We start from the raw sequence: 22,935 nt of genomic DNA on the forward strand, positions 1-22,935 counted from the left end.
ATGAGCTTGAAAGGGGATCCTTCTCCAGTTGCGCCCTTAAATGGGACTCAGTCCCAGTCAACACCTGAATTGTAGCCTGGTGAAGCCCTGAAGCAGAGAACCCAGCTAAGCTGTGCCAGATCCTGACCCGCAATTACTGAGACAATAAACATGTGTTTCAATCTGCTAAGTTTGTAGTTGTTTGCTATGCAGTAATAGGTAATGAATCCAATAACTAGAGCCATGCCATTGGATTTTTCTTGCAAACTTGCAAAGGGAGGGACAGTGGAGGAAACAAGCCAAGCACCCTGAGAGCAGGGCTGCCCGGAAGTTCACACCATCTGTGCCAAGATGCACCCTCTGCAGTAAAATTCAATGTGTTTGAATTGCCTTGAGGCTGCCAATTGTGTCCATGGGCACAGACACCAATGCCATGACACCCACCTCTCCTGCAGCCCAGCCCCCTGCTGAGGATGAATACCAAACCTGGCACATATGATCAGGGCACAGAGCCTGGCAAGGAGACACCACCTTGGAGCCCTTGTGTCATGGCCACTGACAGCCAGAGGGTGAGTGTTCACGACTGACACAGCAGACACAGCAGAAAGTGGGGGCCCTTATTGAATGCCACCATCTACCATCTACACTCTGTGCCAAATGAGCTTTGCTAATAACAGTCCTCCTGATAAATCTGGGTAGCCAGGAACCCAGGAGGCCCCAAGAGTTGATATGGCTTGTCTGATCTCCTACTTGAAAGTCAGTATGACCCAGCAGGAGCCATCTGAGGAAGGCTCAGGCATCTTCTTCCTCCTTGTAGGGCAGTCCTAAAGTCTGGGGGGTTGTACGAACCACCCCAAAGCTAAGACCATACAATGTGCGCTAGCCCAGCCCTGAGCATTTATACTGAGGAAGTCCCCAAACCCTCACCACAACCATCAGGAGGAAACTGAGGCACAGAGAGGCTGTTCCTCACCTAAGGTCCCCAGCTGTTAAGAGGCAGAGCTGAATTCAAACAAATTCAGGCTGTGTGGCTGCAAAACTCCCACTCTAACTGCTGGGCTGGGAATGTAAAGGGAAACCTCTTGGGTCAGATTCTGTTCTTCCTTCTTCTTTGCCAGCGTGGAGCCAAAGTTGGGAAGTAATCATACACTTAACCAGCAAACACTGCTGTCTGCCCATTTCCAGGTGCAGCAATAACCCAAAGGGAGCAGGTTTCCTGGTGATGTTCATTCTCTGAAACTGCAGTCTGCACCCCATTTTCCTGCCCATTTCCTAGGGGGAGATGCCCACTGACACCAACAGGAGGGTGGTCTAGGGGCCACTCAGAACGCTGGAATCTTGGGCCTAAGAAGTGTCTTCTTTGGAAAAGGAAACTCAGATCATTCTGCTTCTGAAAATCCCTATTATTTTTTTAGTTTATTTGAGAGAGAGAGAGAGAGAGAGAACTGGGGGAGGGGCAGAGAGAGAGAGAGGGAGAGAGAGAGAATCTCAAACTGGCTCCGCACTGTCAGTACAGAGCCTTGGGGCTCCAACTCAGGAACGGTGAGATATGACCTGAGCCAAACAGGGTCCGTGGCTTAACCAACGCAGCCACCCAGGCCCCCCCGTTATCTTTTTAATGCGTTCTCTTCCATGTATGTTCTGAAGGTAGAAAAATCACGAAGGTTTTGTTCACAGCTTCTCATTTCTCTTCCTCCTCCCCTTGCAAATAATCGGTTTGGAAACTTTTGTAAAGGAAGCGGTTGACTTGGTAGCCCAAAGATGTGGAGGTGAGGAGCTTCTAGTCAAAATGATTCAGCAAGAAACCATCACCGCCCCGCGCCGCCCCAGCCGGAGGCAGGCAGCCCCCACCCCGGCCTGGGGGCGGTTTGCAGGGCGGGGCCCCCCCTGCTCTCTAGCCCTGGGCACCGACTCCCCAGTGCGCACCGCTCTTCACGCAGGCAACCATGCGGCGAGCCCGGGAGCTGCTCGCCTTCTGCTGCCTGGTCTTGAGCACCACCGGGCGCCCTTCGCGAGGTAAGGACAGGGTCTCCCCTGGGCCACTTCGTGTCAGGGCTCCAGGGCTCTGGTCGTCCCCGTGGCGAGGTCCCGAAATTGCCCGACGGCGGCTGGGTGCGCCATGAGCTTCCAGCCAGGTTGCCCAAGTCATGTTGCTGAGCCCCAGGGAACTGCCTGGGGCGGGCGGGGGGAGGGGGCGGGCAGGGAAGCGTCCTTTGTTTTCCGCCCCTCCAGAGACCGGGGGCCTGAGAACCGTCCGCCCGAGGGACGCTTTCCTGTGGCTTCTCCACGGGGACCTAGCCCCGGAATGTCCAATGGTTAGTTCCTGCTGCTGTCCTTCGACTTGGCTCCCGGGAGCCTGAATATCAAATACTTCCTGCCGGTCCAGCGCTGGGGGAGAAGGGGAGGGAGGGAGTCGCTGCTGTGCTCCTGGCAGCTGAGGCAGGAGACTGGGTGACTTGCCCAAGCTACACAGCCAGTGAGCACCTGTCCTCACTAGAGCACGGAGAAGCAGGCGATGCCCTCCCATCACTGGAATCATAGGCCAGGGTCACTGGTGGGGACTTAGAGGGCCCCCACTCCACCTCCTTTAACTTATATGGTGGAGGCCTCACATGCCCTCATGGTGACACTGCCTCTGACCTCTGGATTGTCTCAGGTGGGTGCTGCATTTGGGGACATCAGGGACAGGACACCCTGCTTCCTCTCTCTCCCCAACCCTCCTTCTTAGCTCTCATGGTTAGGAGACCCCCCTTCTCTCCGGGATGCCACTGTCTTCCTGTGCCCCCTACTTAGTGCCCATCCCAGGAGGGGCCATCAGGGGAAGAAACTGGATGTTCAGCACATTCCTTCTCAAAACCTTAGTGAAGGGTCTGCTGGAGAGATGTGGAGCCTGCCGTCTTAACTATACTGGGATTTCATTATTCACACTCATTGTCAATTGTTTTGCCACGTTCCTCTGCTTGCCTCTGTTTCCTCACTGAACAAAGCAGGGACAGGAACAGGATTGAGTGGGAAATCCAGAGACAGGTGGCACTGGCCAACTACTAGTGGCCTCTTGCTGGCAGGTGCTCCCTCTGCTGCTGCTTACTGCTGGACCAAACCCTCTCCAATCCATGCCCACACCAGAGCCGCCTGTCCCCTTGGGAGGTAGGGGAGATGGGCTCTACCACAGCAGCAGCCCTCTGCTGTGAGACCTACTCTCTGTCACTGAGCAGCATCTGGAAAGTCCAGAGCCCACACTCACATGCAGAGAGCCTTGGGGCACCATAGACTCCCCAAACCTACTAGCTGTGGAACCTGCAGCCTAGCCTCCCTAAGCCTCAGTGTCACCATCCATGAGATGGGTAAATAACTGCATCACCTTGGAGAGTCCTGACTGTGGGGGCCCATGGAAAGCACTCTCACTGGGTCTGGGGTGCTTGGGAGCCACCCACCCACATCCCTGCTCTGAGTCTCTGCCATGTCTCTGCCATGCTGATAGCTTCCCCCACCCCCACCCCTCTGATGTAATCCCTTCTGGTGCTTCCTTCATTTGACAGATGAAGGCCCAGCAAGAACCACAGAAAGAGGGGCTTGGAGGCCTCTCTGTCTGGTGGATGGACAGAGACAGGAACTCAGCCCAGCCCCAACTCTGCCTCCATGGCTCTGACAGCCTTTCCCTTCCCTCCTCTGAGAACAGATTCCAGAGCCTTCCCATGGGGGACTAGAGTATGACAGGGCCCCTGATGATGGTGCCATTTGGGCATATGACTTCCCCACACACAGACACTAAACTGCACTGACAGAAATGCAGAGCCCCATGGCAGCTTCCCTCTCTGATCCCTTCAGGACTTGGGAAATTGCTGCATCATTGTCCTTAGCCCATCTGTTCTCTCTCTGGGAGGCTCCACTGGGCTGCCATGTCATACTCTGCCTCCCTCCCCTGCCCCTAGCCAAACTTGCAGTGGCCCATCTTCCCATTTACAGGGCTACCAGAGCAGAGGCCCCAGAGACCAGCAGCCACCACTCCTTCCACCTGTAAGATGACATGAGTTCTTGTTACCAGTAGCAAGGGCTAGGTACATCTGCCACACCCAGAGACCACCAGCAGCAAGGTTCACACTCCCCTGCATCCTGGGAAGGGGCCCTGAGAACTGCTATAGGCTGCATCTGGGCCCATGGGGGTCACCTGTTTACCCTCAGAGACCCCTGCTGTAGCCATATTGCATATTTGATATTTGATAATCATTACACTATTGCATGTCATTTGTCCATAAAGCTTCATGTGTACTGGCTCCTGTCTTCTCATCACTGCTCTGTGAGGCCAGTGCCATTAACATCCCTATTTTACAGAGAAGGATACAGAGGCTCAGAGAGGGGTAGGCAACTTGCCCAAGGCTTCACAGCCTGAGAGGCATAGCTGGGATTCAAATTCTGAGCATGCGTCAGTGGGTTAAATCAAGGACTAACCTTATGTAGCCTCAAAAGGATGGGCCTATCCTTAACTGAGAGCCCCCTGAACACAGCTGGGTGGGTGCAGCCCCATGGAATTCATGGCAATGACCCAGACTTACTGAATTTTTGTGTCTTACAAGAAGAGCACACGGATATGGGGCTCAGGGTGACATCTCCAGGTAGAGGCAGTACCCTACCCCAGTGGACCCCAGTACCCATGAGCCTAACATTCACCACCCACCACCCAAGTTCTTAACCATAGCCTTCCAGACTGTAAGCTCTAGGAGCAGGAACCTATAGGGCCCCCTCCCCAGGGGTCTCAACACCTGACCCACAACAAGGGCTCAGAGATGCTGTTGGGGAAAGCCCAGCGTGGATGTGTCCAAGCAGCTGCACAGAGGAAACCACCCCAGGTGACAGGGGAAGAGGCATCTGCAGGGACTGTCAGCATTTGGCTCTTGGGCACCCTGGTTCCCTTCTCAGGGATAGTTTCACAAGCTGGGGTTCCCTTCACCTCCAGTAGAACACTCCTGAAAGAGAAAGGTGATGGGGAACCCCAGCCTCCCCAGAGCACCCCCTTTTCCTTCCACTTGCAGGAACTAGCCCCCCTCATAACTGGGACCCCCAAAGTAGCAATCAGGGTGGGGCAGGGCAGGCCGGAGGGGACCACAGCTCTCTCCAAAGGGTCTAGTCTTCCAAACAGCTTCAGTACTTGGACACATGGCCAGCATCCTGGGTTCTACTGCCTTCCTACAGGACATGTGTCCAACACATCTTAGTTTTTCAGAAAAGTAAATTAAGGAACATCTACCAAAAGCATTTGCTACTGGATTATTTTACCAGCTGTTCTTGGTGAGGAAGTCTTTGCCCCACGTCTCTTACAGACATTGCTTGTAAGTTTGGTGGTAATTCCAAGGCAGATTACTCCTCTTTACTCTGTGTAGGAACAGTCAACTGTTGCAGCAGGTAACATCCTGGCAGTGTCCCCAAGCTCTGGCATCATCTGTCCAATTGTGGATTTCATTTAAATTCTTAGGTGTTCTGGGGCCTGTACGTGCAGTACTCCCCTTAGAGAGGAGGTGCTCAGAGAGCACCTTGGGGTGGCCTGCAGAGCCTGGCACACAAACAGGGGTCAGTGTCATACCTCTGAAGGAAAGGGTGTGGAGGCAGATGGAGAACAGGACAGGATGTTGGGAGTAGGAATCATTTGGGATTTATATGGAAAGTTACATTTTTAAGCAAGGAATAGCAGAACATTTCCTTGAAGCTCTGCCTCCCATTCTGATCAGAGGGAGAGGAGACTTTTAGACTCCTCTGGGTGTTGAACAATGAGGAGGGGTGGTTTATGGAAGACGACAGGGGGAGATCCCCTGGGGCAGGCTCCAAGCAGCTGCGGAGACTGTGGGATCCCCGGCTGCCCCCTAGCTGATTCCTACCCACAGGTTCTGCTGCAGTGCCCGCTGTCCTGGGCCTGCTGAGTGCACGGCCCCTGGGAGGAGGCTACAGCAGCCTCAGATAAGCAGCCCTCTAACTTTAGCATCTTGCATCTGCACCCCGAGTGCTCAGTCCCGGGTGCTGTTACAACTGTGCATGCTGGGGGCAGACCTCAGTCCCCCACTCAGCCCAGCACAGCCTGCTGTCTCCCTCATCTGCCCCCACGTCCCCCTGTGCCCTGGTGTCTTGCCTAGTCTCTTGAGTCATTTTCTTCAAGATCAGCTACAGTTATTCCTCTCCTGAGAGCAGGAAGGGTCCCTGGGCATCCTGCTCCCGGGGCTGCTCTGGCAGAGCCTGCATGCCCTCCTTTCATACTTGTCCACCCTGGCCAGGCCCCACAAGGGACATCTGCCCACCTTCATCTTTGCTGTTCCCCCAGGCTTTGTGCCCTTCTGGGTGTGCCCCCCACTCACTCCCCAGCTGGCATCAGAACCATTCAGGCTGTGATGCAGAATCTGGGACTGCACTCCCTAGGGAAGGCCCACCTGCCTGGGCAGGGGCAGCACAGTGCAGCTCCATGCAGAATTTCTCATTTCTCCTCACAAAACTGCTCCTCTGCCCATTGCTCTTTCTATTGTCACCCAGGCCATCACCATGCCCCCCGTCTGAATCCTGGATCAACCTTTGCTTGCTGCCCCCGCCCCCCGGCCTCCAGCTGCCCTGTCAGTCCTGTCTTAGCACAGCCTTGTCCTCTTCACCTGGGTCACCTCCACAGTTTTTTCAGTGGCCTCCCATCTGCCAGCCTCCACCCCCTCCCCCCAGGGCTCTCTTCTTGCCCAGTGTCAGCTTCCTGGGAGCCTCCCGGCCTGCGCACCTCCCCTTCCAACCTCCCCTCCAGGACTGTGGGCTCCCCAGGCTCTGAGTCATTTGGCGTTACCTGTAGTGTAGCACCTACAAGAAATACTTCTTGGATGAGAAAAAAAAAAAAATGTTTGGTCTTTATAATTATTTGAAGCTGATTTAAACCCACTCTGCACTCCTCTGGGGCCTTAGTCTCTCCTGAGTGGAATGGGGACACATGCTGCCCTTGGTTCTGACAAGAAAAGAACAGTCCTGGCTCTCCTGCTCCCCAGACTTCAGCTGCACAGCACACACCCAGATGCCCCATCCCTGACGACAGCCCAGGGCCCCCTTCGTGTGGGAGGGGCTCACCCCTGGCCCAGGCCACCCAGGCTGCCCTGTCATCTCTTGCTCAGAACCCACGTGGTGGCTCCTGTTCTTCTCTGAAGGACCACTGCCTCTTTGGGACATTGATTCTCCATGAAAAGCCTTTCCCTGTTGATTTCTCTTGAAGGATCCTAAAAATAGATTTGACTTTTCAACTTTTTTTTTTTAATTAAAAACTGTTCAGACAACTGTGCTAATGAAGTTTTACTGACTTGAAGCCTACATTTTAGGAAATGTGGTTAAATAAAAATAAACCAACTTCAGTGTTTTCCCTAAACTTTTTGTAACATTACCGAAATTGCTCAGGAACCAACATCACATGTTTGAACAGGACACTTATCTGAGGTTAGGCCGCACCTATTTTCACTTCATTTTTTAATCCTATTAAATTCAAGAAAAATTAAATTTAATACGTTTTATTTAAAAAACCATTAGCAGTGGTTACCTTTGAGATCATGAGTGACTTCTAATTTTGTTCTCATATTCTTCTGTATTTTTTGAATGTCCCACCAAAAATACATAAGCTTATAATCCGAAAAAGCAATAAATGTAATTTATACAAAGCAAAAAATAGAAGTCATATTGATCCATAGCAAGGGGGGGGTGGGGGTGGTCCTCTAATCTCTGAGAGCAGGAATAACATTAGAGCTTCAATCCTTGTGCCAATGTGGTTTCATTCTTTCTCTGCCATCTAGACTACATTGATGAGCAGAAATGAAGCTATCAAAATGGTTTTTTGTTTAAACTAAAGATCATGCTACACTTCCTGTGGTCAACAGGCACAGGTGCTAGAGGAGCAGGCCCTGGGCCCAGCCCCTCCCTCCTCACGTTAGCATGTTTGTGTGCAGGGGCCAGGAGGCCCCACCAGTAACACCACCTGAGTCACAACCACGTGGGAAGCTGGGGAAATGCAGGTTCCAGGGCCTGACCCAGCCCAACCAGCTGAGCTGCTGGTGCTCAAGGATCACAAGTAGTTTTCCTTGTTTCCATCTTCAGAGACTTTAACCAAAGACTGTCCTGCGAGGACTGAATTCCTGCAAGAGAATCCCAGTGTTGTAAGGGACAAAGCTATGAGGGAAACTGAGGCCAGCAGATGGCCATAACCCTGTGTTGGTAAGGGCACCAGCAGTATGCTGTTTTCACAGGGGACAGAGGGCCAGGTCCTTGGGGCTGCTAAAGCTTTGGGAGCCTTGCAGAGGTATCATGGGCTTAGTCTTGATGTTTCGCCTTTGGCCCAAGGAACCAGCTGGGGAAGATCCATCTGCCAGGCAGGGCCCTGCTTGGTCAAGCAGTGCTGGCCCTCCCCAGACAGCAGGAAGCCCAGGGCCACAGAACACACAGACCTGTACCTTCCCATGCCAGTCCTCCTTCCATTGTACTACTCACACAGGGGAGGGGAGAGCAACCAGCCAGTGCCTACCTCCCATCCCACCTGTCCTGGTTCTCACACTTGGCAGGGGTCTGATGTACACAAGGAGGTGTACAGCATACAAGGCACTATGTGCACAAGGGGGTCTTGTGCCATAGCAGGGGCACAGCACACAAGGCACCATCCTGCTCAGCACTTCCTAGGCCCAGCCAGCCCACTGGCCCTATCTAACTCCTACCCCCACTCCCATACAAGGTAACAGGCATTTCCCTCAGCCCCCTTCTGTCAGTCCCCATGAGTGGGGGACTCCTTGTCCCCAGTGGAACATCCCAATGCAGCTTCCATTCTAGAAGCTCCCAGAGCTTCTATTAAAGCTCTGTTGAACTTACACTGCCACTTCCTCCCCTCAAGTTGAGATTTCTTGACAACCCAGGGAACCAGCAAGTATCTTGACTCCCTGAAGGCCTGCATGCCTTGTCACCATTATCTTCCTCAACCCAAAGACACTTGAGTGTCTCTGACGTGAGCCAGACTTTGTCTCTCAGGAGGGGATGGGGTGGGCTGGGGTGGGCTGGGGACAGGTCAGGACTAATCTCTCCACCTTACATATGCTCAGCCCGGAAGCTTGGTTAGTGCTGCTGCTACCCACACATCCTGAGTCTCCACTTCCTGCTGTTTCGGCACCTCTGCCTGGTGCTAAACTCAGGCCTCCCCCGACTGAACATAGCCGCCTGCACCACAGGTGCTCCCCAAGGTCACAGTAGAGGGAAGCAAAGTCTCAGAGCAGCTCAGGACACCATGTCCCTATCTGTACCCACAGCCACAACCACGTATAGCTACTGAGCACCTGAAATGTGGCCATGCTACTGAGGAGCTGATTGTCACAATCTGTTTAATTTAGTTAATGAAATAAAACCACTCAGCTCAGGATCATCTCTGGCATGCTAATATTTCAGGGAACTCTGGGAGAAAGTCTTAGTAAAGCAGTTTATGAATGTAAAATCCTCTTCCCATTCTCCCTCCCACCAGTTTATTTAGACTTTTCCCTCCAAACTTTTGACTTTTTATTTAAAAAAATTTTTTTATTATAATTTTTTTACATTTATTTATTTTTGAGAGACAGAGAGACAGAGCACTAGTCGGGGAGGGATAGAGAGAGAGGGAGACACAAAATCCGAAGCAGGCTCCAGGCTCTGAGCTGTCTGTCAGCACAGAGCCCAACGCGGGGCTCGAACTCACAAACCATGAGATCATGACCTGAGCCAAAGTTGGACGCTTAACTGACTGAGCCACCCAGGTGCCCCTGACTTTTTATTTTAATACACCAGTTGTCCACTGTAGAAAAATTGACAAATGCTGTAGAAAAACTGACAAACAGAGAACCCTAAATTCACCATAAGATGAGCCACCAACCAGAAAAGGCCACCATTGGCTTGTTGTGATACAGAACCTGTGGGGCTTTTTTTTTTTTTTAAGTTTATTTATTTATTTGGACAGAGCATGAGTGGGTAAGGGGCAGAGATAGAGGGGGACAGAGAATCTAAAGCAGGCTCTACACTGTCAGCACAGAGCCAGATGTAGGACTTGAACTCACAAAACTGTGAAATCATGACCTGAACCAAAATCAAGAATCAGATGCTCAACCAACTGAGCCACCCGGGCACCCAATATATTCGTGTTTTCTAGTTTGTAACCCGAATTGGCACACACCCATGCCTCGGCTCTCAGCCCTTCTCTACATGCCCTCCTTGCTTCAGCCATGCTGGGGTCCTGGGCCCTCAGACTCCTCTGCCCTCCTGGCCCACAGCTTGCCCCCGGGCTCTCTGTACAGATTTGTGCAGATGGCACAGCCTGATCCTGCATCTCCTGTGGACAGACCCCTGCACAGCTCCTGCCTTGCTTCACCTGCCTGCTTCTCTAGTGTTTGTCTTGCCTGTTTATTTACGGAATGTGAGCTCCAGTGAACATAGATTCTGCACCCCCTGAGCCTGCGGGATGAGAAGGGCTCCAGAAGGGCCAGTGAGTGAGCTGGACAAATAAATAAAGTCGGGTCCTTCTTCAGAGTGTGGCCTGGCTCTGCTTCTGTGGGAGCTGAAAGCAGAGGATGTGGAGAGCAGGGAAGGGGTGTGGGGGTCCCTAGTTCTGCCAGGCTCTGTCAAGCACTGAGGGACCCAGCTGCTGGGGGAGAAGCCCCTCATGTTGTTTACCCCATCTTTTATCCAAATATGGGCCTCTGTGGAATAGGAAGAACATGGAAGGATGAAAGCAAGCCAGCCATCCCTCCCTCCACCATACACCAGCTCTGCAGTGGAGCTGGGTGGGAACGTCGCCCAGGCCTGACCCCCATCCTCAGACTTGTATCCAGAACAGCACAGAAGGAGGCAGAACGTGAGGGGTACTGGGTGCTATGCTGCTGCCGGGAGCTGGGGCCCCTGGGGAGGCCAACCCAGAGCCTGGAAGCTGGGCAGATTCTGACAAGAGTCACTGAGGCAGGGTACAGTAGGAGTGTAACCACAAATGAGAAAGTAGGACAGGCCTTTGGGCACTTCCCCATGGTCCACTTCTTGGGGACAAGCTGAGGAGCTGGGGCCAGATGGTGGTGGCCTCAAAGGCCAACTGGGGTGATTCTTCTAACCCCTGGGGCTGCATCCTGCCCAAAGGCTCTGCCACCTGGAGACATGTTTCGGTTTTCTTTAGTGCATTAGGAACCTGGGTTCTGAAGGAGGCTGTACGGGCAGGCACAGAGACAGGACTATATTTTATTCATCACCAGACCACTTACTGCTCCTGGTCCTCAGCTCTGAGTAGGGAGCAACCATGGGGACGCATGATAAATGCCCTGTGGGTGTGGGGTGCCTGGTTGAGGGGGTAGGTAGATGGCTGGAGGCCACACTGGGAGCAGACAGGAGAACCAAGGTATGAGGTGCAACACTGGCCTGAGGACCCTGCTAACAGTAATGTTCTTGTCTAGTTCTGTGCTTCTCTCTTTCAGATTTTTGTGCCCAGACCCTTAACTCAGAGGTGAAACCAGGATTTCCTAAAACAATAAACCCCAATGACTCAGCAGTCCTCAAAGCGGCCAGACACAGCGTTGAAAGGTTCAACAACTGCACAAATGACATCTTCTTGTTCAAGGAGTCCCACATCAGCAGAGCCCTGGTCCAGGTGAGGGTCTGGGTCTCACCAACAGCCCGTCAAGGACATCCCTAAGAGGCCAGGCTGCAGTGACTCCTGTCTTACCAGGGGCTGGCCCACCTAGTACCCATCCATCAAGAACACAGACCCAGGCAGGTGAGGAGGCTGAGAGCAGCAGCCACACAAACAGCCATGAGCAGCCAAAGCCAGAGTCACCCAGGGCACAGCCAAAAGGCCCTGAGCCACCTCTTACGAAAGCATGCTTCTGGGTGGAGGCATCAGGTTGTGGCCCACAGCACATCTGGAGCTAAACCAAAGAGGGCAGGGGCGGAACGGGGCAACTGGCACTGGGCGTGCTGAAGGCTGCTGGGTGGGAGTGGGGGGTGGTGGTAGTGGGAAGAAGTGGAAAGCCACCCCACAGGAACCAAAGCGAGGAAAGCATTGCCCCTGCAGAGTGCACACACTTGCACCACCCATCAGAGCCCCTGCCCTGTCTCGCCCCCGCAGCAGCCCCATAGAACATCTTGCCATTCTCCATTTGGGCCATGTTCTTTCACTCACAGAGCTTTGCCCAAACCACTGCCCCTTACCCACACACAAACCCCAAGGAAAGGTGGTGAGGTGGTCCTACTCTAACAGTTTTTACACATACTAATAATGGTACCCCTGTGTGACAAGATTATTGGAAATTCTTATCATCTTTATACGTTTTGAAAATTGTAAACTTCTTTATTTTTGAGAGAAAGCATAAGTGGGGTAGGGGCAGAGAAACAGAGGGACAGAGAATACCAAGCAGGCTCCAGGCTGACAGCAGAGTGTTTGATGTGGGGCTTTAATTCACAAACCATGAGATCGTGACCTGAACCCAAGTTGGATACTCAACTGACTGAGCCACCCAGGTGCCCCAAAACTGCAAACTTGTTAAAGAGCAGCATATTTTTATGATCAGAAAGTGTGTTGTAGAAAGGCAGTGTGGTGTACAGTGGGCTTTGAAAAGCTGTCCCATGGAAATAGCCAAAGTGTTAGCTCTGCAGGGACTCCCCTCAAGGGGCTGTGGGATCTTCTCAAGCCTGGCTCTCACCTCCTGCGGGAACACCATAAGCTCGTGGTGCTCCTGCTGGTGCTCGAGGGCCTACAGGAGCTGGTGGATGGGAGGTTATCCCTTGGTGACATTGGGGACTTTATTTCACCTGGTTCTTAGTGGGGCTGAGGCTTTATTGAGAGACCACAAACAAGGAGATGATCCAGGTTGCTGCCACATGCAAGTGGAGATCTATTTTGAAACTGGGAAAAAATTAACCACTGCTAGCATGCAGGGCAGGGACTAACCAGCAGGTCAGCACAGGCTGCAGGTGAGTGTTGGGCGTGGAGGGGGCATCACTTCGCCTTCACGGGCACAGGGCCCATCCCTGCTGATGGAGAGTTCTGGGCAGGAAGGAAATGTCTTAGACACAGAGCCGCAGTCTCACCTGGGGACCAAGAACTGGTGCCATGAGCAGGACCAACATGAATGGGTAAGAAGGGAGGGTTCTGGGGTCTAGGCGGCAGTGTCCCTCCCAGAGCTCTCTGGTGAGTCCCAGATAGGCCTCAGCCCCTTTCCAGGGGTCACGTCCAGGCTTCTCTCCTCCCTGTCTCCATGCCTCCTGCTGGTGTGGCCAAGTAACACAGATGTGGCCTGTTTCCCCCTTAGATTGTGAAGGGTCTGAAGTACATGCTGGACATGGAGATTGGCAGAACTTCTTGCAAGAAGACCCAACACCCTAGTCTAGACAACTGTGACTTCCAGACCAACCACACCTTACAACGGGTAATCAAAGGGGTCTCGCCTCCTTACACGCACTCACTGCTGTTCCAGCTCCTACCCACTCCCCAGGACTTTGGGAAACACCCCCTTCATCACCTCTCTGCCTGCAAAGTTCCAAATCTCACTCACAGACCCAGGAGAACACAGAGATGAGACTCCCAAGAGAGCACCTCAACCTGCCCACCCCACACTTCCTCCTCCCTGAGGGACACACCTCCAGGAAATAAACACCACGAACTTGGGGACAGGGGTAGTTACAGCAAAAAGAGTTTTCAAACAGTTCAGAAATTATAGACACACATATACATGCAGGGAGAGAGCAAAGGTGGCAAAATTCAATTTGCAAATGAAAGAAGTATATATTCTTGAATCACTCTTTCAACTTCTTTGTAGATGTGAAATTCTTCAAAACAACTTGGGGCAAGGGAGAGCTTAATAAGGAAAATGCACACACACACAGGTATGTGTGCACATGCATAGCCCACAGGGAGCAGCACCAGAACTTAACCTCTGTGGAGCATGTCGGGAGGGCGGCCTCTGCCCCAGGAAGATTCTCAGGAGGATTCTTCTTTGTTTCAGACTTTCAGTTGCTACTCTGAAGTTTGGGTCATCCCCTGGCTCCAGAGGTTCGAGGTGCCCGTCCTCCACTGTCAGTGACTTCCACCTCACAGCAAGACTGCACCTGTGCTGTTTACTGTGCTCAGTCACAGCCCTGTCCTGGCTGTCACAGACCCTTGGACCTTCTATAGGAGCTCAGCAGTGAGCAGAAGTGCCCACAGGTTCACTGCAAAGTAGCCAGAGTGGAAGAAAAAGATACTACCCCTGGCTAGATTATTTCACATTTGTTTCTAAACTTCATTTTACTAATGCTGTGTCCCAGACAGATTTGGGGTCTGGACACACACAGGAGCGAGTCCTCTGGTGGGAATTTTTCAGGTTCTGGACCCCTGAGCAAGCCCAATTACCCTGTGGTCCCACGCTCACCAATGAAAAGCCCAGAGATCCATCCTTCTGACTGAATAACTGTTACAGCACTGGGCAGAGGACCCAAGTCTGCTATTAAGCATCTTTGGCCTTTCATGGATGAATAAAGTCATGAATAAATAGGAATAAAGAACTGACCATCTCAAAGCATCTTTAAAGGGACAGTTAGGAAGGTGAGGTGTTGTGAGGGGTGCCCCTCACTTAGTGGTCTAATGAGTATAAGTGACTTCCATAAAGCCCCTTGGAGGCTTTTCCAGCCACTCACTGCTAGCTAAAATATACTGAAGACCAAAGCAGCCAAAACAGGCCAGCATATATCTACATCATGAACTGGCAGGACAGAAAGCACCCGACTTTGGAGGGCACTTACCCTCCAGCTGGGTATTCTTCTGACAGGGAGCCATACACCCAAGTTCTCTCCACTGCCTCTGAGGCTCAGCATGCACACAGCAGCACCTGGGCAGGTGGGGTGAGGCAGAGTGCTGGGACCACTGCCCACAGCACTTCAAAAGAAGGGAGTCGAGGTTAGGGATGGAGGTGTTGTGTTGAGGAGTTGGGAGAAGGAGGGGACCACTATGAGGTGGGAGGCACTAGCGTCCTCGTAAAAGACAGGGATTGAGCTGGCATTAGAAAGTGCAAGGCTGGGGGCGCCTGGGTGGCGCAGTCGGTTAAGCGTCCGACTTCAGCCAGGTCACGATCTCGCGGTCCGTGAGTTCGAGCCCCGCGTCAGGCTTTGGGCTGAGAGCTCGGAGCTCGGAGCTCGGAGCCTGGAGCCTGTTTCCGATTCTGTGTCTCCCTCTCTCTCTGCCCCTCCCCCGTTCATGCTCTGTCTCTCTCTGTCCCAAAAATAAATAAAAACGAAGGAAAAAAAAAATTAAAAAAAAAAGAAAGTGCAAGGCTGGGCCACAGAGACACCCAGGAGCTTGTAGACAGAGGCTTCACTCAGAGAAGACAGCCCCCCCAGCCACCTTGTGTAACCCTGGGTTCAAATGCAGAGCCCCTCATGTTGGACATCTTCCTCTCCAGGTCTCTTCAAACTACAGGCAAAGTACACTGTTGCCTTTAAAAAAAATACAACTTGATAATTCATAGGAAACAGAAAATCTACATTAAATATGTATGACAACTTAGTACACAGTTATAAACTCGATCAGTGTGAACATCATAATGAATTATCCTTTGGCTTCCTTCAGTGAGGACAGAACTACTTTAATAATCCAAATCCTCATTCATTTTTGCTGGCTCGCCGCCTTCTGGTCATTTAATTCAGGGACAGTAATGGCAACTATGCCACAAGACATTTAATTTATTCGATGACTCTGAAGGCCATCCTTTCATAAAGATAAATGAGTTCACCTGGCCCTGTTGATCCCATACATACATTAACAAGGTGGCAGGAACACCACCTTGGACACAGACAAGGGGACAAGAAGACACAGCAAATGAAGGGATGACCCCCTGCTAGCTCCCAGTCAGTCCTCATTTACATTTAAATACGGATCAGAGCACAGAAGGCCAGGCCTCTCCCGAAAATTATTACTAACCCTCCAGTCCCACTGGCCAACGTGGTATCACCTGGCCTCAAGGTCAAAGAGGAGAATGCACACATGTCTGGGGTAGAGCAGCCTCACAGTACCACTGCTCCAAGCTGAGCTGCATTTGAACTCCCCCTGCCTAGCCAAGAGCTAGGGCTGACCTTCCCTCTGGGAACAGAGAAGGAAGCCTCACAGTTTAATCTCAAAATTCTCAGGTTTCAACACTAACCTATCCCCACAATTTTCAAAACATCATTTGAAATCTTGTCCTACAGGGATGCCTGGGTGGCTCAGTAGATTAAGAGTCAGTCTGACTTTGGCTCAGGTCATGATCTCACGGTTATTGGGTTCGAACCCGGCATTGGGCTCTGTGCTGACAACTCAGAGCCTGAAGCCTGCTTCAGATTCTGTGTCTCCCTCTCTTTCTGCCCCTCCCCTGCTTGCACTCTGTCTCTCTCAAAAATGAATACACATTAAATTTTTTTTTTAAATAAAATCTCTTCTTATAAAGTAAACAAAGAGAAGTCTTAGAACCAAGGCAAACCAGCTACCGAAGATGCCAGTTGGCCGTGGGCCCCCAACCTCAGGCGTCTGCAAACCTTCTCTACTTGGGGAGCCTCAGGGACCAAACTCCAGGTGGAAATGGGACATCTGCTGTTTTATTATTTCCAATCTGCTTTATGTACTACACCTCATAGAAAACAATGCTTTAAATAACTCTTACACCAGCCATGGTCACAACAGAAGAGGCTGGGCCAGTGAGCCAGTGTGAGGCTATTCTGATTTTTGGAAGACAAGAGCTGGAATACCTGTGTCCTCCATAGAGATATATCTACCAATCATACTCTCGCAGACGTTTTTTGTTCTGGCCGCCCCTGAGCAGGCCCTGAGGGCACACTGTTTGTTCCATCAATGCACTTTGGCCCTATCAAAGATTTCTCTCCAGACTGACCTGGGAAGGGATGCCAGAGAGCCATTTGGTAGGATTCAAACAGATGAAACTAAACACCCACACAGAGATGGTGTAACTTACTGCAGGGAGCAGATGTCAGCCAGTGATGCCCTGAAGTCTCGTCTTGCCAACCCAATTTTACCTGCTGTTTTCAACTTAGAGCTTTACTCTGACTAGGAGAGAATGACTGATACAGCGGGAAGCTGTGATACCATCTAATGTTATTGTCACTGAGAAATGTAAAGTTAAGTACCTGGGATTCTAAGACATACCAGAAATAGGACTGAAGAGAAGAAATACTAATTGCTCAAGGTCTTGAAACTGAGCAAAACCAGTCAAAATTCTAACAGTCTTGCCCTGAGTGTTCTAGCACTTTCCCCAGCCATGCCTCCTCACTAACTATACACAGACTCTACGGGATTCAGCTCTACTGTCCCTTCTCCAGCGGTGCAGACAGGCCCCAGCCATGACGGGTGCCTCCCCAACTGCCATGGGGGCCACCTGTGAAGCTTGAAACTATGATGATGCCAGGCCACTCTAGAAGACCAGGAACCCCAGAGGACTCTGATGTGCAGCCAAGGTCCAACCCCTGGGCTGGGCAGTGACCACCAAAAGGCCAGGTCCTGGGAACACCACCCTGCCTCCTCATCTCCCAGCTTCCCTGGCACATTTTATAGTCAGAGCACGGTTTCTGGCCCAGCAGTGTACTGGCCCTGTGTTCCCAGTGACTTTGGGAAAATCACTCCCCCCAGCTTCCATTCCCCTATAAAATGAGGCCACATCTCTTTCCATCAGTAAAAGGTCAGTATATGTGAAAACCCCCTTTTTTTTAATTTATTTAAAAAATAAATTAACTCAACACTTTCAGAGAGAGAAAGCACTCATTGGGGGAGGGACAGAGAGAGAGGGAGAGAGAGAGAATCCCAAGCAGGCACCATGCTGTTAGCACAGCACCCAACACAAGGCTCAACTCCAACTCAGGAACCATGAGATGATGACCTGAGCCGAAATCAAGAGTCAGATGCTTAACTGACTGAGCCACCCAGGAGTCCCTGTGAAAACACTTTCTAAACTACAGACCACTCTGCAAATGCATGTTGATGATAAAAATCTCAAAACAGGGCCTCTGTCATATGAAAGGCAATAAGTGAATCCTGACAGAATTTTTGTAATAGATAATAAAGAAGCACACAATGAATGAATCACTTAATTTAATTTTAAAAGCATGTTAGTAATTCACATTAGTGCAAATCTGCTTCATGTTTACAACAAAAGCACACCACATACTTAAACCTAACAAGGCTATATTTTGTACCTCACCATGGCAAATTACCAGATAAAACACAGCAAATGACACTTTGAAACAGAAAATCAAAATCTGAGTCAAAATCAAGACTCCTTTGCTGAAAACTCTGGAAAGCAATTTACCAGCTTCTCTGCACTGCTAAAAAGTAAGCACTAAAACCAAAGCCCTCTGTTCTCAATCAAGAAGTCAACTTATATATGCTCCTCACATTTAAATTGTTTTTTATGGCAGAATGATCAGGCTTTCCCTTTTCCTGTACAGCTGATGTATGGGATGCACCATTATCTACTAAGAAGTATTTAATAATCACTACTCAACTTTCTTTCCTATAAAGTAATATAAATAACATTAAGTCATTCACCTAATATATTCTGCATTGCATCAACTGGACTGAAGCCAATCTCTGACCCTGTGCTACTGCTGCTGCACATAAAGCCATCCCTGAACAGGTAACACCAGATGAGCCAACCACCAGATCCTGCCTGTTTCCCCTAAAATGAGGCCAGCCCAGCACATGGGAGGGGGGTGGCCGCTGTTGGGAAAGGGAATGAAGGGATTAGTGCCAGCTAGTGCAACACCACATAAATGGTTGAGATTTTACCACAGCTATCAATCCTCTTTGAATTTTAATATCATTACCTATTGAAAATATTTCCTTTGTTAAGTTACTTAAAACAATTCCAGAGAGACGATCTCCTATGGATTCTCACAAACAGGACAGAAAGGAACAGATATTAGGCCCATTTTGTAGGCTGGAAACAGGAACACAGTATGACATCAACAAGCCCAAGAATAAAGCACTGCCAGGAGGCAATGGCTGGAGGGGCTGCCCTGTGCCCTGAGCCAGTCAGATGGACTGCTTGTCCCTAAACAAGGTCCTGACCAAAATGATCCTCTTATCAGCCCTCAATGGAATCAAATTCCAGTCCCTGTTAACATAATTATATTAGAGAAAAACTCCCAGGCAACACCATCAAAAAAGATTAATCAGCAGAAAAGTCAACTTAATTATCATTATTACATGGGTTCCCCTGACAAAATTAGGACCAGTGTACAGGCATACCTGTCAGGATATACAGCAACTTCAGGCTTGTGACCCTCTAGCAAATGGCACTAGCATGTGCACTATTCATCTGTGGGCCTATTGGTGAGGAACAAAGGTATGTAAACAGGACCTGCCTAAATTCTCCCCTGCAGTACCCAGCTGCTGGATCATTCCATCAACGTGGTAAGTTGTTCACAGAGAAGAGCCCAGGGAGTCCTGAGCTGCTGCTTCTATGCATTTACTCGGGTCCTTGCCTTTAAATGGTTATAGGGACTCAGGAGTCTTGAAAAGCCTCTGGTTCAGAGTGGGGCAGGCTGGAGGGTGTGAGCTATGGAAGGGAACACCCAGGATCAAGGTCCCAAGTCCCACAAAACTCTACATCTACAGTTAGAATATGGCTCTAAGGTCTTTACTTACATAGCTCCGCCCACTGGCCTCAACACATGTTTGCACTGAGCTCTCCTTGCCCTTCCCATGCCCCTCCCCCAAAGACAGGTATTACCCCATTTTACAGTAAAGACACTGAGGCTGGCAGGACAGCCAGTAGCAAAAACAAGATCCTTAGACAGCTCATCTACGCTCTATCCACCAAACCTTGAGGCCTGTTATAAGTGTATGAAGTCTCCTAAGTCCTAGAGAATCACTGTACTTAGAAAGGTTTTTTTTTTAACAGAAAATAGTTTCACATGGACTTATCCTCCCTATGGCAAATTATGCTTCCCTCTAAATGCAATGTCAAACCCAGGGGAGAGGTATCCCACAGGGGCCCAGACATCCACAGGGTCTCACTGTCCACTTCCAAGGACTGGCAGGTGCAGGTGGAAAGGGCTGTGTGCATAGTACCTCCTGGAATAGGAGTGGTGCCCAGTGTGAGGACTCCTGGCACAGCTACAGTCAGGCTGGCTAAACAGACTGAAGGTTGAGTCTGCAGAGGAAGGGGGCCCTGAAGGAGCCCAGGTATAGGTGCCCATCATGCTCGTGCACTTCACTGATGTAGGAGGCCACCTGCCCGTCGGGATCGTGCAAGCTTCTCCGGAACGCCCCGCTGTCGCTGAGTTCTAGAACAAGGCTGTACCGTGGCACAAACTTCATCACAGTCTCCTGACTAAACAGCTGGGAAGGAAACAGCATGAGGAGAGGTTAGTTTCTGACCAAGGGAGTGGTGTGAGCAGATCCAATTTGCTAAAAACAAGACCAAAGGCCCAAAATGGAATCACTTATGCTCAGTCCCACATCACTAAACCAGATCTAACTTACTTACAGTTTGGGCTCTCCCAGAAATAGAATCTTACATGAGTCAATCAGAAATATCCTGATCAGCACTAGCAAGGTAATGTGCCTGACAGACCCCTTCCATCCCCTAAAGGAAAACAGCCTGGCAATAATCAACCTGGGTTTTTTTGTTTTTGTTTTCCCAGTGTAACCCCCTTGTTCCCGCCTCTTCCTGCCTGGAAGTCTTTCATTTTGTACAGTTCCTCCAAACTCCTATCTGCTCGACTAGATGCTGCCCGAATCAGGAGTCACTGATCAAAGCCAATAAGATCTTTGACATTTACTCAGTTAAATTTTACTTTTAACAGATGCCACAGCCACTCGCCATCTCATAAGGACCCAGTGACAGGGAAGCCACATAGAATAAACCAGCTCCCTGCCCTTGGCACAGGACCTGCCACCCCACAGGCATCCCCCACCTCTGCCCCCATGCAGATCAGGCCAAGGAGCCTCCTGTCATGTGCACCCAGAGGCAACACTAGCCCAGCACAAGGATTACAGCTTTCTAACAGTCCTCTGCATGGTACCCGCTAGACCCAATGCAGGCACTACTCCAGACAACCCAGCTGAACCCAGAGAAGGGTTCAGGGCTCCCCACATCTGACAAAGACACAACACTGAAGTCAATGTCCAAACTGACATGGACTCCAGCACAGCTTAACCAGAATGAACGCCAAGCTCTCAGACTAAGTTTAACACATTTCAAACATGCAAGGTGCAAATGATGGAGACATGATGGCAGTTTGTGTTGATGAGAAAAGACCTGGACAAGTTAAATGAGCATGTCCCTGCCCCCTGAGCCCTGGCAGCTCTGCTCAAGGCCAGAGTACAGATGGAGGAAAACCCCTCCATGCTAAGCAAGGCACCGTCTAGCAGCCTCCTGACTCAGCCAGGTCAAGGGCCACATGGGGCTACTGAAGGGTTATAAGAGCAGAGAAACCAGAGGGTGAAATATGAAATTTCTGGCACAGCAGAACACTAGGGAGGAAATGATGCCAGTACGCGACTGCATAAGGCCAATGAGCACAAATTAATAGGCAGATGTCTACCTCTTTTTAATTTTTTTAATGTATTCATTTTTGAGAGAGAGAAAGAGACAGAGTGAGTGGGGGAGAGGCAGAGAAAGGGAGAGAGAGAATCCCAAGCAGACTCCGTACTGTCAGCACAGACAGGGGGCTCGAACTCAAAAAACCATGAGATCATGACCTTAGCCACAACCAAGAGTTGGATGCTTAACTGACTGAGCCACCCAGGCGCCCCTATCTACCTCTTAATGTAAGGGGAAACAGCCAAACAACTGCACGTGTCCAGTGGATAATGTCTCCTAGACAAAGGAGAAAACTTGCAAAGGTCCAAACAGACATACAAGTTGACTGAGTTCTAAAAAGTTTTATGGCAACCAAAGTTACATTATAACTTAAAACACTCCATAAGACTTCCCACGGCCTGTGAAATGCCATCTCACTTCAGTGTTAGGTCCTCCCTTTTCTGCTCTATCTTATCCCTAAGACATCTCACCCTCTCTCTTTGGTTTAAGTTGCTTTCCCAGAAAGCCCTCAAATCTTCGCCCCAATTTCTAACCCCCAGTGCTGAAACTTCCCCACCCAGACTTTCTAAAAGCTCTTCAAACTCAACAGACTCCCCAGCAGAGGAGACCAGGCCCCTGACACCAGCTGCTGATGCCAAGAACCCTGCCCTCATTCCTGATCCCTTCTCTCCAAGCCATGCAAGCCGGGCTCCATGGGGTCTTATCATGTATATGTACCTCCCACCCCAGGCTCTGCCCTACCACCCTTCCTGGCTGCCGCAGCCTCCTCCACGCCAAGCTCCTCACAGCCAGTGGAGCCATGCCACAGGCTGCTCTCCACACAGCAGCTTCAGTTGTCACTTTAAAATTTCCTTTGTGCTATATCACTCCCCACCCAAACAATTCAGTCAAGAAGTGACTTGTGAAACCCAGCAGGGTAGGTGTGTGCAGAGGCTGGAACCACAGTGGCCTAGACCAAGAGTCAGTCTTAGCAGGGTGAGGGACAGTCCACGCTGGGGGTAAGGAGAGGGCAGTGGCATGAAGCAGGGCATCAGAACCCAGGCAGGGTGAGACATGTTCCTACAGTGGGGTGATCAGGCACAGGCTGGCAGAGCTCAGGCAGAGTGAGGAGGGTGTTTGCTTGGGGACGACTTGGTGCAGGTACCAGAGCCTCTGAGAGGAAAGGCAAGCCCCTCACATGGCTGGGAGGAGGAAGAAGGCCCAGTGTAGGATGCTAGAGCTCTAGCAGGACCCATGATGGAGGGACAATGGTCAGATTGGTGATGTCTGGGGAATGTGATCAAATAGGTAGGAAAGATAATAGGATCTAGGTTTCTCACTACTAGAGAAGGGAAATACAAATATGGAAGTGGAGAAAACTAGAATAAATCCTGTGGTATGAGACTGGAAGCAGCAATACCAGCATTACTTA

General features: G+C 50.6%; 2 protein-coding genes across 4 annotated transcripts in view; one reads left to right on the top strand and one right to left on the bottom strand.

The window, feature by feature from the left end:
* The first annotated feature begins 642 nt into the window (after positions 1-642).
* On the top strand, positions 643-14,503 carry CST7 (cystatin F). 2 transcript variants are annotated; one of them, XM_043603021.1, is made up of 4 exons: positions 643-1,995; positions 11,415-11,608; positions 13,269-13,385; positions 13,962-14,503. In XM_043603021.1, the coding sequence occupies exons 1-4, from the start codon at positions 1,926-1,928 to the stop codon at positions 14,037-14,039; spliced, it is 459 nt and encodes a 152-aa protein (XP_043458956.1). In that variant the 5' UTR covers positions 643-1,925; the 3' UTR covers positions 14,040-14,503. The 2 variants fall into 2 exon arrangements, with proteins under 2 accessions (XP_043458956.1, XP_043458957.1); XM_043603022.1 differs by having other exon boundaries at positions 649-1,995; positions 11,436-11,608.
* A 3,544-nt stretch (positions 14,504-18,047) lies between these two features.
* Positions 18,048-22,935, bottom strand: part of LOC122496652 (adipocyte plasma membrane associated protein) — a 36,107-nt gene continuing 31,219 nt past the window's right edge. For both annotated transcript variants that reach the window (XM_043603025.1, XM_043603026.1), the window contains one exon: positions 18,048-20,317. In XM_043603025.1, coding sequence (XP_043458960.1) covers positions 20,108-20,317 — 210 coding nt within the window. In that variant the 3' untranslated portion in view covers positions 18,048-20,107. The remainder of the gene's footprint in view (positions 20,318-22,935) is intronic.

The sequence above is a fragment of the Prionailurus bengalensis genome, chromosome A3 (assembly GCF_016509475.1).
Source record: "Prionailurus bengalensis isolate Pbe53 chromosome A3, Fcat_Pben_1.1_paternal_pri, whole genome shotgun sequence".
Taxonomy (NCBI): Eukaryota; Metazoa; Chordata; class Mammalia; order Carnivora; family Felidae; genus Prionailurus; species Prionailurus bengalensis.